Here is a 17,938-nt window from a genome sequence, read left to right as displayed (position 1 = left end):
CTGACACCATGCAAAAGTCTAACAATAAAGTACCTTTTGTTATAATTTGCATCATGTGATTTGCTTCTATACAAACAACCCCCCAAAACACTTTGCCACAGAAATGGTGGCCTGATAAAATGTCCATCCTCTCACAGCTTCAGAATGATGAGTTAGAACTCTATATTCAGTTTTGTGGGAGTCGTGCTTTCATTATCAGTTGCAGCATATTTATTTCACTGGCTGCTATTGCGTGCTATGGTGAAAGATGTCCTGTCAGAAAAGCAAAAATGGGGAATATTATATTGTTCCCTGGACACAGGATTGAAGTGATAAAATGGACATTGTGCTTCACTGCACACCGTGCTGGGCGGAAGGGTTTATACGATATTGGCATTGACTTAACAGAGCTCAGATCTGGGTTTGGGCTCCTTGAGTTGGAAAAGTCAAAAACACTATTGAAATGGTGCAGCTCTCTCTGTCATTACAGGCCTTCACTTTGTATAACTGGCTCACAAGACACACAGGAGTTCAGATGCCATAAATCAACTGCATTCTGCACTGTCATGACTCCTGCTGTTTGACTTTTGTGATCTACGTCTGACCTCCCCTCGCCCACCCGCCTCACAGAATATTAGTATTTTTAAATCTGTTATTGCTTCATCAGTCCATAATTCTGGATGTGCCCGCTCCCTCCTTTCTTCAGGCTCCGGTCTGCTCCATGTCTCCCTCCCGACCCGCCCTACCATTGGTGGCCGGGCTTTCAGCCTCTCTGCCCCCATCCTCTGGAACTCCATCCCACGGTCCCTTCGCCTCGCTTCCTCCCTTGCCTCCTTCAAGGCCGGTCTTAGACCCTTCTCTTCGACTGTACCTTCGGTCTCCCTCTCACCCCTCTGCCTTCCCTCACCCCTACACCACCCCTCCCCCATGCTCGGGCCCCGACGCCTGACTGTTCAGCGCTTTGGGATGTCCTCCCGATGTGAAGGGCGCTCTATAAATGTAATTTTGTTGTTGTTGTTGAACTGTGGTCAAAATAGGACTGAAGTAATAGTAAACACAAAGGAATTCTGACAGTCCATTCATCACTCATGATATGGGGAGCAAAACTGAGATCCACTCACTGCAGGAAAATGTCTCCAAGTGGTATGTATATGTGTAGATTCGACTGTAATATAATATCTTGAATCCTGTAGCTCTCATGTCCTGAATCCTAAATCTTAAATAAAAAATAATAAACCTTGCATTTTGATAAAGCACTTTTCACGTCTTCTCAACGTCTCAAAGCGCTTCACAGAATAGAATGTAAAGTGAACTGACTGTATATTTGTGGGCGAAATGTGGCAGCCAATTACGCACAGCAATGTCCCACAAACAGTCGTGGATTGAAATTACCAATTTATTATTGTGTTTTTTTCTTGAAGGATTATTATCAGGTGCGTGGAGTAAGGAAACTTGCCCAAGGTTTCACCCTGCTGGGAATTGAGTCCAGGTCTCTCACTTGCAAGGCGAATGCTCTAACACTGAGCTACAGGACTCCAAATCTTCCAAATAAATTGATGCTTGGCCTCTGTTGCTACATTGTCAAACCACTGCGTCTTTCTTATGTCTTCACCCATATCCCTAATACCCCTCCTATCTAATTTATATGTCTGTGCCTGTTATTTTCTGATCCCTTCATCTCTAATGTCTTGATTCCTGCATCTATAGTAGCTAAAGTATTTATCGAAGAAGTGGGTACAGTTTGTCTGTGACATTAATATTTTATACATGTACTTACGTCTCTGCTTTTTGCCAATATCCAACTAGGTCAACTCATGTCATAAAATAAGAAAATTAAAAAAAACACGTGGGTCACTGCTATGCCCTGACTTATACGACAGGCAGGTGCGTTGACAGGCATACACATGCTAATAATCGGCACTCTGCAAAATTACCTCAGAGAGAGACCAGAAAGAGATCTACTTCAAGGATTCCCAAGGGAAACCATCACATATCCTGAGTGCTTTGCCATTTGAACTGGTTATATCTGGACTAGCAGAATGGTAAAGAGAACACGCCTTCTATTGTTGTCCTGAGTAACCTTGGAAAAAAGTCTTTAAATCAGTTTATTTTAAAAGACATCTTCACAGTATTTATAATTCATCTTCATGGAGATCATAGGAAAGCAAGTTCATCGCTAGATAAGAACCACCCTGCTCCTGGTGCTAAGGGTAATGTATTATTCATGCGCTCCTCGTGGCATTAACGCTAATATTATTTATGTGTTTTAATGAGATAATCATGTATGATTGATAGGCAAAATTAATTGGAGATAAATCTGATGTAAACAAATTCCTGATGTAAAGAAACCCTTATCAGTTTGATCAGAGCTTGGTAATCTATCAGCATTTTGTATGCCGAAGGATATTAACAAAGAAATCCACTCTGACCTATTTCACATAGCCCTATAGAGCGGAACAAAAAGTGATATATGATGTGCATTTCTCATCCCTACGCTGTATTTCTGAGCGTGTAGATTTTAGTATCTTGGTAATTTGCTTTTCTCAAACAGAAAGAACCAACACATTATGATGCTTCTTCAGCATTTTATGAGGCCAGGGAACCATGAAATGGTTTAAAGGACAATACTGGTCCCATTTCACCTGCTCAGCTACTCTGAATCACGTTCCTCCAAGTGTGTGTCTCTCTGCAGTTTTCTAGGCTAGTCAGCAAGTGCATCGCTGAACTGAAATTCAGGGATATCAACTTATTGTGAAATTAGTTCTGCACCACAAGCACACCATCCTCACATAATTTTAACCAAAGATACAATTGTGAAAACCATTTTAGAAAAAGGCTTCACTGCAGTAGATGTCATCTTTAATTCTATGGAACAGTGTGTTCCCTAATACACTGATTACTATTTGTTTCAATATAATTCATCAAGAAAATTTTTCTGCTTATGGTGTATAACGAAAGAGCTGGAAAAATTTATGACGCTGATTGCATAGTAAGTGTATTTTTTAAAACAACTGCAAAATTTAGTTGTTTTAAAAAAACTTTTCTATGATAGGTCATAGAACTGAAACGTTAACTCATTTTCCTCTCTCCATGAACAACAACAACAACAAGATTCCATTTATTGAGCGCCTTTCACGTCGGGAGGACGTCCCAAGGCGCTGTACAGTTGGGTCAGGACCCGAGCAGGGGGGAAATGGTCAAGGTGAGGGGAGGGAAGGGAGGGAGCGAGGAGGGGGTAGAGAGTCGAGAGGGGAGCTGAAGGCACGGTCAAAGAGAAAGGTCTTGAGACCGGCCTTGAAGGAGGAAAGGGAGGAGGCGGCGAAGGCACTGGGGAATAGAGTTCCAGAGCCTAGGGGCTGAGAGGCTGAAGGCCGGCACCGATGGTAGGGCGGTTGGGGCGGGGGATGTGGAGCAGACTGGAGCCAGAGAAGGAGGGTACGGGCAGGTAGGTAGGGGAATAGTAGGTCGGAGAGGTAGGAGGGAGCAAGGCCGTGAATGGCCTTGTAGGTGAGGGTGAGGATCTTGAATTCGATCCTCTGGGGGATGGGGAGCCAGTGGAGGCGAGCGAGGGTGGGAGTGATGTGGTCCCGAAGCCTGGTGCGGGACAGTACACGAGCTGCAGAGTTCTGAATGACCTGCAGCTTGTGGAGGGAGGTGCCGGGAAGGCCGGCGAGGAGAGAGTTCCCATAGTCCAGCCTTGAGGTGATAAAGGCGTGGACCAGTGTTTCAGCAGCGTGAGGGGTGAGGTAGTCCCGTAGTCTGGCGACATTCCGGAGGTGATGGAAGGCGGTGCCAGTTGTGGTGCGGATGTGAGGGAGAAAGGACAGCTCAGGGTCGAACAGAACCCCGAGGTTCCTGATGGCTTTGAGAGGTGGAGAGTGCAGCCTTGGATGCTGATGCTGTCAGCGCCAGAGGTGCGGAGGCGCTGACGTGAGCCAATCAGGAGGGCCTCAGTTTACGCACGTTGAGCTGAAGACAGGCAGGTGTCAGGACATCGGTGGTCGTGGAGTTGAGGGTAGAGGAGGAAAGGTAGAGTTGGGTGTCATCCGCATACATGTGGAAGTTAACCCCATGTCTGCAGATGATGTCACCAAGGGAGAGTATATAGAGGGTGAAGAGGAGGGGACCGAGGACAGAGCCTTGAGGGACACGGAGGAAAAACCATTTGTGGAGAAATAAATGCTGCCTGACCTGTTGCGTATTCCCAGCGACTTCTGTGTTTATACCAGATTTTCAGCATCTGCAGTTCTTCACCTTTTGCAAAGTGTAGACTCGCTAAGTAAACTATTATTTAAACTTTAAGCAGAGAATATCAATCCTTTGTCACAAAGGAGGTGGGAATGAGCTGCAACGTGGTGTGGGATTGCTGTCACATAGCAGGAAAACAAATAAAATAAGGAAGTTGGTTCTTTTTTAAGTACTGCGGGAAAAAAGCTACCAACTCAAGACTGAGTTGAAGAATTTTCCACAATCTTAAATTTTAAGGCAAAATGGTCCTACAGGCTAAGATGAGGAGGGATTTCAGATCTCTGGTGCCATAACCATGACAGTTGATCACCAAGTATGCAGTATGAAATCAATTTAATGGTTAAGAGAGTAACTCAATTAACAACAACAACAAAATTATATTTGTAAAGCGCTTTTCACATCGGGAGGACGTCCTCAAGGCGCTGAATTAACTTTCAGTCCAGGCTGATGGTAAAAGCAACAGATACTGGGTGCAATTTTCTGCTGTTCATTAAACCTGCCAACCTTTGTGAGATGGACAGTTCATAGAATCATTGAGTCCTACTGAACAGAAGGAGGCCATTCGACCCATCATGCCTGTGCTGGCTCTTTGAAAGAGCTAGCCAACTAGTCCCGCTCTTTCCCCATAGCCTTGCAATTTTTTTCTTTCAAATACATATTCAATTCCCTTTTGAATGTTATTGTTGAATGTTTTCCACCACCCTCGCCGGCAGTGCATTTTGGATCGTAACAGCTCTCTGTGTGTGTAAAAACATCTCCTTATCTTCCCTCTGGTTACTTTGCCAGAATTTCTGAATTCTAAAGGCACTCCACCAAGGTTAGTGAATCACGAAAGTTCCCCTCATTGTCTCTGGATAAGAAAATAGATTGTCAAGCATTTTGGCTCCTCACCCCTCCCCTCCTGAGGAAATATCCAACCTGTATCAGAGCAGCTCCTTGCTCCTCTGCCACTCCTGTCAGGTCCTGCAGACACTGAAAGGAAGTGTCACAGATGATGGCAGATGATCACCAACTGGTACATGTATTGCCTTGGTGTTGACTGTAAAGACAGGTGGGATTGTGTGAGGCAAGATGTGACTTACCAGTGTGCTCCTCTCCACTCCAGCGATGTCACCCACAAGCGATCGAGCCAGCTCACTTAACGGAGAAACAGTCTTGACCTCTGCTCCTAAAATGCAACAATTATAACTTACAAACTACAATACATGTCTATAGGTAGCACAAGTCGGGTCGTTTGATTAGGAGGAGTTATATCACCCGCAACATTTTCCCTCAAATTTTTCCCTCTTCTCGTCTAAGAATGTATCAACTTCTGGTTGCTGGTCAAGAGGTCTAATTTCTATTGACCTGTGGAATCCCGCTCTGAACCACATTGTGTCTGAGCGGAGTTCCGCTATTCGGAGTGACATCTTTCCAGTTACGAGATGGAGTTCTGTTTCCTTGACTCGAGATTCATTATGAAGGAATCCCATTGAGAAATACTGTAAGTTGGATCCAAATACTCCATTAAGTAAAATTAAATGATCTGAACTTTATTCACTGTTTCAGTCACAATGTGTTATTAAACACAAGTGGCAATAATTGCTTGATTATACTGAATCCAATTAGCAAATTTTTTGGGTTGAATGATATTACAGTCATTAATCTTTTACTCCTTGTTTTATCCCCTTACCCTTTTTTCTCTGAACAACATGAACAACAAGATTACATTTCTATAGCGCCTCAGTCTTCCTGGGATCACATCTGCTGGCAGCCAAGGGCAAACACAGGAGTTTAGAGAGATCTGGTTGCATATTATTTTATAGTTGTAGCTGGGATCGGAACAGGAGTGGGAGTCAGAGCCGGAATGTCAAGATTTTGAACTGGAACCAAATGGGTATCTGAGGAATAAAGATTGTCACAGTCTGCAGTGAATGAAAGGCCATGTAATATTACTCGGGGTGGGGGTTTACAGGGTCTGGGAATTCTCCTGCCAGTAGTCCTACACCTCACTTAACAAACCCTTCTGTAAGTGATAGCCAATGTTGGCAAGTTGTTCAGCATCACTGCCAAGCTTCATTCTGCCTCCAGATGACCTCACCACACATCTATTATAATGTAGAAAAATGCAAGCCAATACAATTTGGGTGAAAGAATGAGGAAAACATACATTAAATGTTTTTTTTTAAAAAGGAGAGCAGAGAAATGAAGGGGTTATTAAACATGAATCATTAAACTTGGGAGAGTAAGACGATGAAGCTATGATAAAAGCTAATGGGGGATTAGATTTTAGAAAATAGGGCATTACATTTAAAAGCAAACGGGCAATACTGAACTTGTAGAAGTCAATTGGTTAGGCTGCAGTCATAGAATTGTGTCTATGTCCAGAGAGGATACAGAGGAGATTCACTAAAATAATAGTGAAGGGATACTTTACTTGGGAGGAGAGACTAGAGAAACTGGGGCTCTTTTCACTAGAAGAGAGAATGTTGAAGGGAGACTAGATAGAGGCGATCAAAATTATGAGGGTCTTTTGACGAGATAGATAGGAAGAAACTACTTCCACTGGTTAATGAGTCAGGAACAAGACCATCAATTTAAGATCAGGAGAATTTGTTTTACTCAGAGGGTTAATAGCACATGGAATGCCCCAACAATAAAGCAGAATCCATAGTAGCTTTTAATAAGGAAAATTTTAATATGCTATTTAAATGAGGGAAAATGCAGGGGACTGGGATCAAATAGATAGTTCTTACAGAGATCAAGTATAGACATATTCAGTTGAATAGTCTCCAACCATGTTGAAAAATTCAGATTTGAAGAGACGTCACTCTTTGGGGATTAAGAGCAGGGAAAACTGGTCAGCTTTTTCTCCATCTCCCTAGTTCAGAGAATTGAAGCAATTGCAGCCTCAGGTGATATCTGCTAACGCAGCATGGAATAGCAGCCCAATTCTAACTGAGCTGCAGTACTGATAAACTCTAATCGCAGGCAGTGCGATCAGCCAGCGAAAAACACAACTGGCTTTATACCAAACCATTGTGCTGACACTGAGCAAGTGGAAAATTTATTTTCAATTTGCCCCAAAGGGAAAGGGATTGCCACACTTACTGTCAGTGTAATAATCATGGTATTGCATGTAGTCCTTTTCAACCTGTTGTTTCGATTGCAGTGCAAAGCATTTTAGTGTATGCATCAGGAGCAGAAAGAGACCATTTTCAAAAATTTGCCCTTTTCCAAAAAATTATTAAAGCTGGGCAGATTTTTAATCCCAATGTCAAGCCCTTTTGTTGTATCTCTGTAATACCACTACTCTGCAAGTCTTTGTTTATCTTTAAGATATCCTTATTGACTCAACTTCTTCAGATTCTGAGACAGGAGCTCCATGTGAAGAAAAGCTTCCTGATCTCAGTTCTAATTACTTTGACTCTGACATCAAGGCTCTGTCCCCTTGTAATAGATCCATCTACCAAATGGGTAACTCTTCCTCTGGTGCCCTCAAGAATGTACATAGGGGTACAATCTCTCCTGTCCCATCACCAATCCCATGTCCGCCTTTTCCCTTTAACAATTATAACCCTATCATTCTTCACCTCGTAAAGAACGTTCTCCCTTCGACAAACACCACATCTCCTAACCCATTTTGGCTTCACTTGCTTCCTTTGCTCATTCTGACTGTATGTAAAATGGGTGCATCAAATGATGATAATAAAAGTGATATAGGGAGTTTTTCACAGTGGACTGGCTAACAGTTCTCCTAATTGATCATTCACTTCATGGTTGTTGTGTGGGATCTCGTTGCACACAAACTGGACTCTTTATTTAATAAATAAAACTAATCATCATCATGCTTACATTTGATATGGCGCTGATCACATCATCGAGAGGAGAGGGCTCAAAGTTTTTCACAGAATTTTACTTGAACGTAGTTCCCCATAAAGCTCTTTGCGATGTTTTGACATTGTATCAATTGCAATGATTATTATTCTTAGACTGAGATTGGGATTGAGGCCAATGCCCAATTTACACAGAGAAACACTGTCAAGTACATTATAGAGAACAATTTAAAGTTAGGTTGTCTCAGTGAAAAGTTCAGCATACTTCTTTTCTTTCATAATTAATACCTGAACCATTTCCTGGCACAATAGCAATGGAATTGTTTGACACAGGACTATGAACTTCTCAGGTACTGCAAATGGAGGATTTTATCTCTGAGATTGAGGTTAGTGCTGCTGGGGCTTTACAAATAGAATTGTGCTGCTGGATTTAAAGTAATCATCCCTAGTGTGCTGATATAGGGCGCTGTGGCACTGTGTTTCATTGGTATCACAAAACTAGCTGATTTTGTCAGATATGTTGCCTTCTTCTTATCATATGCATATGAGGGAGAATGGACTAGAGAGGTGAGGAGCAAGACTAGAGAGAGGAGATTCGGAGGGGTGGAGATTCATGTGAAGTATAAACACTGACACAGACTAGTTGGGTTGTTTTCGTGCTGTAGATCTTATGTAATTCTATGTAAAATATGAGTCTGAGGAGCCTGGATTGATTTACCTTGGATTTTCTTCCTCCCTCCTTATCTCCTTGGTTTAGCTCCTCCTCCAGATCAGTACTATAGTTCTCAAACAAAACACTTATTGGTGACCGCAGTATGATTTCTTGGTAATTTGCATTACTTCCCTACTTCTCGAGTCAGGCGGAGCGCAGGGAAAGACGGAGAAGGAGAGAGCACAAACATGACTGATCAGCCACCTGCCCTGGGAGCTGTAGTCCTGGTCAGGTATGCTCGCATTGTGGAGTCCTTACAGTTCCAGTCCACCGCAATGGCTCAACACGTGTTCGAACTACAAATAATAATATAATAATAATCCTTGCATTTGATATAGCGCTTTTCACGTCGGCAGGACGTCCCAAAGCACTTCACAGAACACACTGTAAAGTGAATTGACTGTATATTTGTGGGCGAACGCGGCAGCCAATTGCGCACAGCAATGTCCCACAGTTGTAGATCGAAAATGACCAATTTATTATTGTTTCTGGTTTTGGAGGGATTATTATTAGGCGTGTGGAGTAAGGAAACTTGCCCAAGGTTTCGCCCTGCCTGGAATTGAACTCAGGTCTCTCGCTTGCAAATGCGAGTGCTCTAACCACTGAGCTACAGGACTCCACACACACAAACAACCCCTCCACCAAAACCACAAAGCCTCATATGACCACAGTTGAGAAATGCTGCTGTAGATCCTGTTGTCAGATCAGAAATGTTTGGGGAAGTGGACTCCATAGTTACAAACCCAACATTGAATTGAGCTCCAACCACACTTCATTTATCAATAATACACTCTCTCGTACTTTCCTTGTCACTTCGCTCACTGCTTATTTTTTTTAACTTGTATCCTCCTTTGAAGACAGTAACTCTCGCTAGTGTGTGATTCCAAAGGTCTAACATTTTATTCAAATGACGGCTCCTCAACAATGCAGCACAACCTAGCACTGCATTAGACTAAAGGGATTGACCTTCTGGTTTAGAGACGAGAGTGCTACCAATTGAATCAGTCTGATATCCATGATTGAATGAATAAAGGTTAGTAGGCTTTTGATCCCATCATTGTTTTGGGTGCTCTCTGAGGTCTCATTCATGGCAAGGTGTGAACAAACTATTCAGTGCACAGTGTTTACTGAAACAGTACATCTGGTGTCAAAGTTGGCTGTGTCTCCCTTACTCGAGTATTGTGAGATGTGAAACCTGCCTGAAAAGAGTGGTTAACCGTAAGGGGGAACAAAGGATAAACCCACAGCAAGCCACAGCAGAGAGAGAAAGAGAGAGAAAAGAGAGGAAAAGTAAAGCAGCCTGTGACAAAGAAAGTCTGTGTTTCAAAGAGAACTACGGATGAAATTATATTTGAAATTACTGGCAACTCCTTGTATTTTGTTTCCTTTTATCTTTTAGTTAACCCTTTACACTCTATGCGGCATATATAATATTTTAGCTTTTAAGTGATGTATTAATTACAATAAATTGCTGATAACTTGTTACTCCCAGGGCAAAGTACTCTGGGGGGAGTTATCAGGAGTGGTGAGTCAGCCATAGGAACATAAGAATAGGAGGAGTCCGTTCTCTTTGACCGTGCCTTCAGCTCCCCTCTCGACTCTCTACCCCCTCCTCGCTCCCTCCCTTCCCTCCCCTCCCCTCACCCTGACCATTTCCCCCCTGCTCGGGTCCTGACCCAACTGTCCAGCGCCTTGGGACGTCCTCCCGACGTGAAAGGCGCTCTATAAATGAAATCTTGTTGTTGTTGTTGTTCAGTCCTTCAAGCCTGTTCCGCCATTTAATTAGAACACGGCTGATCTGTACCTCAACCAATCCTTTCAATTCCAATTTCCCGCTTTCTCTCCATAATACCCTGACCTACCTAAAATCTATCAACCTCACTCTTGAAGGTGTGGATGGATCTAGCATCCACACCTTTTTGGTCGGGAAGAGAATTCCAGATTTCTACCACTCTTTGAGTGAAAAATGCTTCCTGATTTCACTCTTAAATAGCCTGGTTCTAATTTTAAGACTATGCCCCTTGTTTTGGATTCAACCACCACAGGAAATACTTCACTCTATCTACCCTATCAAATCCCTTCATCATCTTATATACCTCAATCAAATCACCCCTCAACCTTCTAAACTCAAGGGAATACAATCCAAGTTTACGCAGCCTTTCCTCGTAACTTAACCCTTTAAGGCCTGGTAACATTCTGGTGAACCTGCACTGTATCCCCTCCAGGGCCCATATATCTTTCCTGAGGTGTGGTGCCCAAAACTGAACACAGTCTCCAGATGGGGTCTGACCAACGCTCTCTATGGCTGAAGCATCAATACTTCCCTTTTGTATTCCAGGTCTTTTGAGATAAAGACCAACATTCCATTCACCTTTTTGATTACCTTTTGCACCCGGGAACTAGTTTTTAGTGATTTGTGGATATGGACACCCAAATCTCTTTGCTCCTCCACAGCTCTTTATTTCTCCCCATTAAGAAAATATTCTGCTTCATCCTTTTTTGTTTCATAGTGGATGACCTCACACTTCCCTACATTGAACTCCATCTGCCACAGTTTTGCCCACTCACTTATTCTGTCTAAGTCCCTTTGTAACTTCCTACTCCCGTCTACACAACTTTCTGAGCCTTCCAGTTTAGTATCATCTACAAACTTGGATGTAAAACTTTCTAGTCTTTCATCCGAGTCATTTATATATATGGCAAACAACTGGGGTCTCAGTACAGACTCCTGGTGTACACCATTTGTCATGTCCCGCCAAGCAGAGAACATTCCCTTTATCCTTACCTCTGTTTCCTGCCTCCCAACCAATTACCAAGCCACGTCACAAGGTTACCTCCAACTCCATGGGCTTCCATTTTTGTTAAGAATCTTTTGTAAATAATAACAATAATAATCCTTGCATTTGATATAGCGTTTTTCACGTCTTTCAGATATCTCAAAGCACTTCACGGAATGTACTGCAAAGTGTTTTGACTGAATATTTGTGGGCAAAACTCAGCAGCCTATTAGTGGGGAATGTTTTGCCCTGGGGGAATGTGGATTCTTACCCTCCCAACAAACAAAACAACACAACAATAATAATAATAATCCTTGCATTTGATATAGCACTTTTCACGTCGGGAGGACGTCCCAAAGCGCTTCACAGAACACACTGTAAAGTGAATTGACTGTATATTTGTGGGCGAACGCGGCAGCCAATTGCGCACAGCAATGTCCCACAAACAGTTGTAGATTGAAAATGACCAATTTATTATTATTTTTGGTTTTGGAGGGATTATTATTAGGCGTGTGGAGTAAGGAAACTTGCCCAAGGATTCGCCCTGCCTGGAATTAAACTCAGGTCTCTCGCTTGCAAAGCGAGTGCTCTAACCGCTGAGCTACAGGACTCCATCTTGCATTTATATAGTGCCCTTCATGCAGGGTTGTGTTGCAGAGCACTTGACAGTGGCAGAGCACAATGTTGAGCCAGAGAGAGGGGCAATTCGAAGTGTAGTAACACTTGGTCAAAGAGGAAGATCTTCAGGCGCTACCTGAAGATGGGGAAGCAGGAAGAATGAATGAGTTCCTCCCTCGCCCTCACCACTCCACCATCGGAGGCCGTGCTTTCAGCCACTACACCCCAAAGTTCTGGAACTCCCTCCCACAATCCCTCTGCCTTGTCCCCCTCCTCCCCACTTTCAAATCCCGCCTAAAGACCATCCTTTTTGATCGTGCTTTCGGTCACCTATCCTCTCCCTCTCCCCCGGCTCAGGGTCAGACTCCATCATTGTCAAGCTCTCCGGGATGCTGCCCCACATGAAGGGTGCTATATAAATGCAAGTTGTTGTTGAAAATCAGGTCCCACCACTACTGCCACATACTGGCCATCTACACAGACCTAGTGAAATACAAAGTAATTCTTTAAACTTCACAAATGCTGCTCCAATTGAAATTATGCAATCCAACACAGGTCCAAATGTGCCCCATCACCTTCAGTTTGTATGTCTTACTGTGTAGTGCCTTATGCCCAGGCCATAGAGGGAGCAAATAGTGTTATTGGTATTGTGTTGATGCCATGCACTAACAATAACATAGCTTTCTCCAATGTCAATTATATCCAGATCCTGTGAATTACCTAATCTGGTGTGCCTGAACTCTACCAAAAACCTTTGCCAATATTCTTACACAGATGAAACCAATCTCCTGGTCATTTCTACATCAAAGATGAAAGTAATAAGAAAACAAAAGAGCATTGTAATTGCTCACACTGCTGTGAATTTAATAAGTAGAGTTCATGTTTGATGTGCCTAAACATTTTCCGCAAACTGAATAACATTGTCTAAATTTAATTTTCCCCATTTGTTTGAATCTGACTGTTGCACAATTGCATCCTCCTGTTTTAGCACTGCACGGGGGAGGAGAGAATACTTTGATGTTTGTGCTTCCAAGTAGCACAGAAACAAGATTGGAACAGTATTGAAACACTGGAACATTGCAACATATTTAAGAGGAAACTTAATGCATATATGAGGGAGAAGGGAATAGAGAGGTATAGGAGAGAGGAATTGGAGGGATACAGGGTTGTGTGGTGTATAAACAACAGAAGGAATGTTGGGCCAAACAGCCTGTTTCCTGATCAGGTCACTCCTTAATCCCAATGGATTGTATGGAATTCTATGTAATTCCATACAATCCATTGCGATTAAGGAGTGACCTGAACTGATCTCATGATTACAAAGGGTTAATTATTACTGGTCAGCGAATCAGTATCAAGATTACACAAATTTAATATGATCAAAAAAAATGGACGAGATTAGAAAAATAATTCCTTGTGCAGCGGGGAGGTTGGAATGTAATGCTCTCTGCCACAAACCAAGAGTTGAAGCAAAGTCCATACATCTTTTTTGAAAAATAATTAGATGACTGAGAAAGAGGAATATTAAAGATTTGGTGAGCGAGCAAATGAATGGGACTAGATTAGGTGCTATGTAATGTGGAGTCCTGTAGCTCATTGATTAAATACTCCCCTCACAAGCGAGAGGACCTATGTTCGATTCCTGGCCGGGCAAAACTCCGGACAAGTTTCGTTACTCTACAGGCCTCTGCTTATCTAGCAGTGAGTAAGAACCCATTTTTTAGTTGATTGGTGGATTGCTTTCATAGTGAATGACCTCATTAAATCCCTTCAAAAAATAAATAAAATCAATAATAATTTTGGCAATCAATCCACGATTGTTTGTGGGGCACTGCTGTGTGCAATTGTCGAGGGACAAACAGGAGGCTGGAGCCAGCCAAGTGTAGTCAGCAGGTGGTGAACTGGGAGATAAGCAGATCAGATAGATAGGGAGGTGAGGTGCAAGGAGGTGCAACCCAAACCCCCCATCCGCGCCTTTGTCACTTCCGCACTGGACTATTCCAATGTCCTCCCCCACCTGCTGCGACTGCTCGGCTGGCTCTGGCCTCCTGTTCATCCCGTGTCCCCTCCGCTCCACCATCGGTGGCCATGCCTTCAGCCACTACTCCTCAAAACTCTAGAACTCTTTCCCTCAATCCCTCCACCTTGCTCTCTCCCTCCCCACTTTCAAATCCTGCCTAAAGACCTTCCTTGTTGATTGTGCTTTTTGATTGATTGTCACCTCCCCCCTCCCTCTCCCCCTGGCTTGGGGTCAGACTGTGCCACTGTCAAGCGCTCTGGGATGCGTGAAGGGTGCGATATAAATCAAGTTGATGTTGGAGGTGTGAAGGCATTTAGGGATTTGAAAATGAGTGAGAGGATCTTGAAATCGATCCATTCGGTAATTGGGAGCCAGTGAAGCTTGGAAAGACTGGTGTGATGGGGGTCTGGAATTTTCTGTGGGATCATATCACAAACTGGATGATGCACCCCAGAATTTGTTGAGAAACATTGTACGTTTTACTCCAGTATTTGATTAAGCAGATGACTGAAGGGGCATGCAGTAGATTCTGAGCTTTAAAAAGGTGTTTGACATGGTGGGAAATAGAGTGGTTGCATAAACCAACCTGCATGATATTAAAGGCAAAGTGGTGTCATGAATATGGGATTGATTGATGGATAGAAACAGTGAGCACGAGCAAATGTATGTTTCTCAAACTAGCATGCGGAGCACTAGTGATCTTGTCTTCCATATACAAGAGTGACTTGAACATGTGCAAGGAGGTAATAATCTGAAAATGTGGAAACCTTACTACATCAAGGGCACAGCAATTGTGCAGATGGACTTTGGAGATTATAAAGCAGCAATAACTTGCATTTATAAGGTGTGCTTCATGTGGGATAATGTCTCAGGGCACTTAACAGAAATGGAGCTTGATACCGAGCTGGAGAGAGGGGGGATCAATTGAAGAAGATCTTCAGGTGTGATCTGAAGATGGGCAAATAAGGGGTAAAATGGAGGGATTGAGGCAGAGTTGTAGAACTGCGGGTCATGGTGGCTGAAAGCATAGCAGTCAGTGGTGGAGGGGGTAGAGGAGTACGTGTGAGCAGGTCGAAGAGGTAGAGAGATGTTAGGGCATGATATTATTTGTACGCGAGTATGAGGATCTTGAAATCAATCCAATCTGCAATAGGGAGCCAGTGGAGCTTGGCAAGGCCTGGGGTGATGAGATTGTTTCACGTACCAGTACATTTCTTATATTTGGATTCAGTATATGAAATCCCATCAGTAATTGGATTGTTTTAAAAATCAATCAGTTCCAATTCTGAGTTTTTAAAAATTCTCAGCTAGGAATAAAGGAGATGACTTTGGACTGTTGTGCTGGATCGATGAACATTCAATATCCCAACACAGCCTCCACAAAACTGTATACCCCTTAATTAATAAAGAATAAAGAGAGAAATGGTGTAAAGATGCTTAATGGAGGCTTGAGAAAAAAGGTTTCATTCTCCCGCTTCTTTAACATTTTTTTCTTCCAGAACTAAATTGCTCATGCCAGACTATTGCTGAACCAAGTCAGCAGGAACAGAGTTCAAGAGTGCAAGTAAATAAATCTCGGACTTACTGCTATTTATTCTCAATGGGTCAAGTACTGGTAGCCCCCAAGGATGTTCAGGGTTATAGTGTGCCAGTTCACAAGGTGAGGTCTAGATTGTTGTATTTCCCAATTGGAAACTGAGTCACACAAATGAAGACCCCTTCCTGTGTAGAAATCACATGTGTGTCTTGCTGACCAGTGGGAATTCTGTTCCGACCCAATCAACTTCTGATGGTCATTTTTTTCATGATTCCTTAGTAAGGAATTCCCATTCAGGAATACTGCACGTTACACTCCAAGGTTGCTAATCTCAACCATGTGGCGAGACAGCAAGTGGAATCCAGCAGCTTCACACAGGAATAATAATAATGTCTAGAAGACGTGAAAAGCACTATATCAAATACAAGGGCTTTTATTATTAATCCTTGCATTTGATATAGTGCTTCATCACGTCTTCGAGATGTCTCAAAGTGCTTCATAGAATATACTGTAAAGTGAATTGACTGTATATTTTGTGGATGAAAAGCGGCAGCCAATTGCGCACAGCAGTGTCACACAAATAGTCGTGGGTTAATTGACCAATTTTTTTTTTAAGGAATTATTATCCCTGGAAAAGCACTCCGTCAATCAACTAACAACTGGTTTCCTACTTATTGCTAGGTGAACAGAGGCATGTGGAGTAAGGAAACTTGCCTAACATTTTGCCCTGTCGGGAATCAAACTCAGGCCTCTCGCTTGCAAGGCAAGTGCTCTAACCACTGAGCTACAGAAACTGGGGAACCTCAGAGCAAAAGTCACCCAGAGGAACCCAACTCCCAATGGGGCCAATTATGAAACAACCCTGCCAGACCTTGAGAGAGGTCTCTGGACTTGACCTGTTTCGGCAGAGTTATGGAAAAGGAAAGATTGGAATGAATTCCAAACACACAGACTCAGAGAATTTATTTCCTCCGTGGGATTTTCAGTGTTTTTCCTCTGTCTGAAAACAATTATGAGGCACTGAAGTGTTAAACGGATACTTTCTCTCTGACAACGTTTGGAAAGTCTTTCTTGTTGATAAAGTATGCAGGACAAGGCTGCAATTCATGTCGAGATCTGACATTAAACTATGGTCTAATGTGTGGAGATTCCAATAGTGGGAGAGCATTGTATTTATGTAGTGCCCTTCACATAGAATATTTTCTTGAAGCGCTTTACAGTGGACGATGGACACCAAGTACGGAGGAGGGGAGAGGGAGGGGGAGATGACCATAGGTGTAATTGAAGAGGTAGGTTTTCAGGTGAGACTTGAAGACTGATAAGGATGGTGGGGTGGGTGCAAACAGATCGGTAGAGGGAGGGAGTTCCAGAAGTTAGCTTAGAATCGTACATTTGGGAGTAAACAACACCTCTTCCTCCCTGATTTCAGCACAATATTTAGTCCGAAGCCTCTTTTCAAAATGCTTTTGTCGCCATTTTGGATTTCTGTACCCAATTCTGTTTCTCAACCCGGAGCAAGCATTTGAGCACTGCTTTCCAGACAGTGGATCAGTTAATCTGACAGCCTATTTTCAGGTGCACTGAAACGTGTTGGCAGTCATCAGAAATGGCGCAAATAACATTGGATCTTTGGACCCCAATCATTGTATCCAAGTGAGGTGTCAAAGAATCGGAACTAAATGGTAATACAAAATGGTGGCACAAAATATTTCAATCAAGACTTTAGACCAAACCTCGGTGCTAAAGTTTGGGAGGGTTGCCTCCCAATTCTGTCATTAGCTCAACAGGCTTAGATCCCAATTTTTGACCAGTTAATAAACTGTTTCCTAATTAAGGGATAGAATGTGTTTAGGAATATCACAATTTTACCTCCACAATATTAGAAGGATGACAAATGTGGCATGTGATATTATCACTGGGGTTGGAGAGGAAAGGGATTCACGCTGAGGCAAATGGTAACTATTGACGGCTCTGCATTTTCAGTCAATAGGATAATTATTCACATCACAGAACATTCTGCTAGGTGAATGTTCAGGCAATGGGTGTAAGTGCTAGTTCCCAGAATACTGGTATAGATCTATTTTCTTCACTTCAATTAATAATTGCATTTGATATAGTCCTTCAGTTGTCTTAAAGTATTTCACAGAATATTTGTAAAGTGGATTGACTGTGTACTTAGTGGGCGAAACGTGGCAGCAAATTGTGCACAGCAGTATCCCATAAACAGTCCTG

General features: G+C 42.8%; 1 protein-coding gene across 1 annotated transcript in view; it reads right to left on the bottom strand.

Moving 5' to 3' along the window:
* Positions 1-8,739: 8,739 nt before the first annotated feature.
* Positions 8,740-17,938, bottom strand: part of palm2akap2 (palm2 and akap2 fusion) — a 157,691-nt gene continuing 148,492 nt past the window's right edge. The window contains exon 9 of the mRNA XM_007892034.1: positions 8,740-8,818. Coding sequence (XP_007890225.1) covers positions 8,796-8,818 — 23 coding nt within the window. The 3' untranslated portion in view covers positions 8,740-8,795. The remainder of the gene's footprint in view (positions 8,819-17,938) is intronic.

Source organism: Callorhinchus milii, unplaced genomic scaffold (genome assembly GCF_018977255.1).
Source record: "Callorhinchus milii isolate IMCB2004 unplaced genomic scaffold, IMCB_Cmil_1.0 Scaffold1, whole genome shotgun sequence".
In the NCBI taxonomy this organism is placed as follows: domain Eukaryota; kingdom Metazoa; phylum Chordata; class Chondrichthyes; order Chimaeriformes; family Callorhinchidae; genus Callorhinchus; species Callorhinchus milii.
The sequence above is the reverse complement of the archived record's forward strand: the minus strand, read 5'-3'. Positions and strand labels throughout refer to the sequence as shown.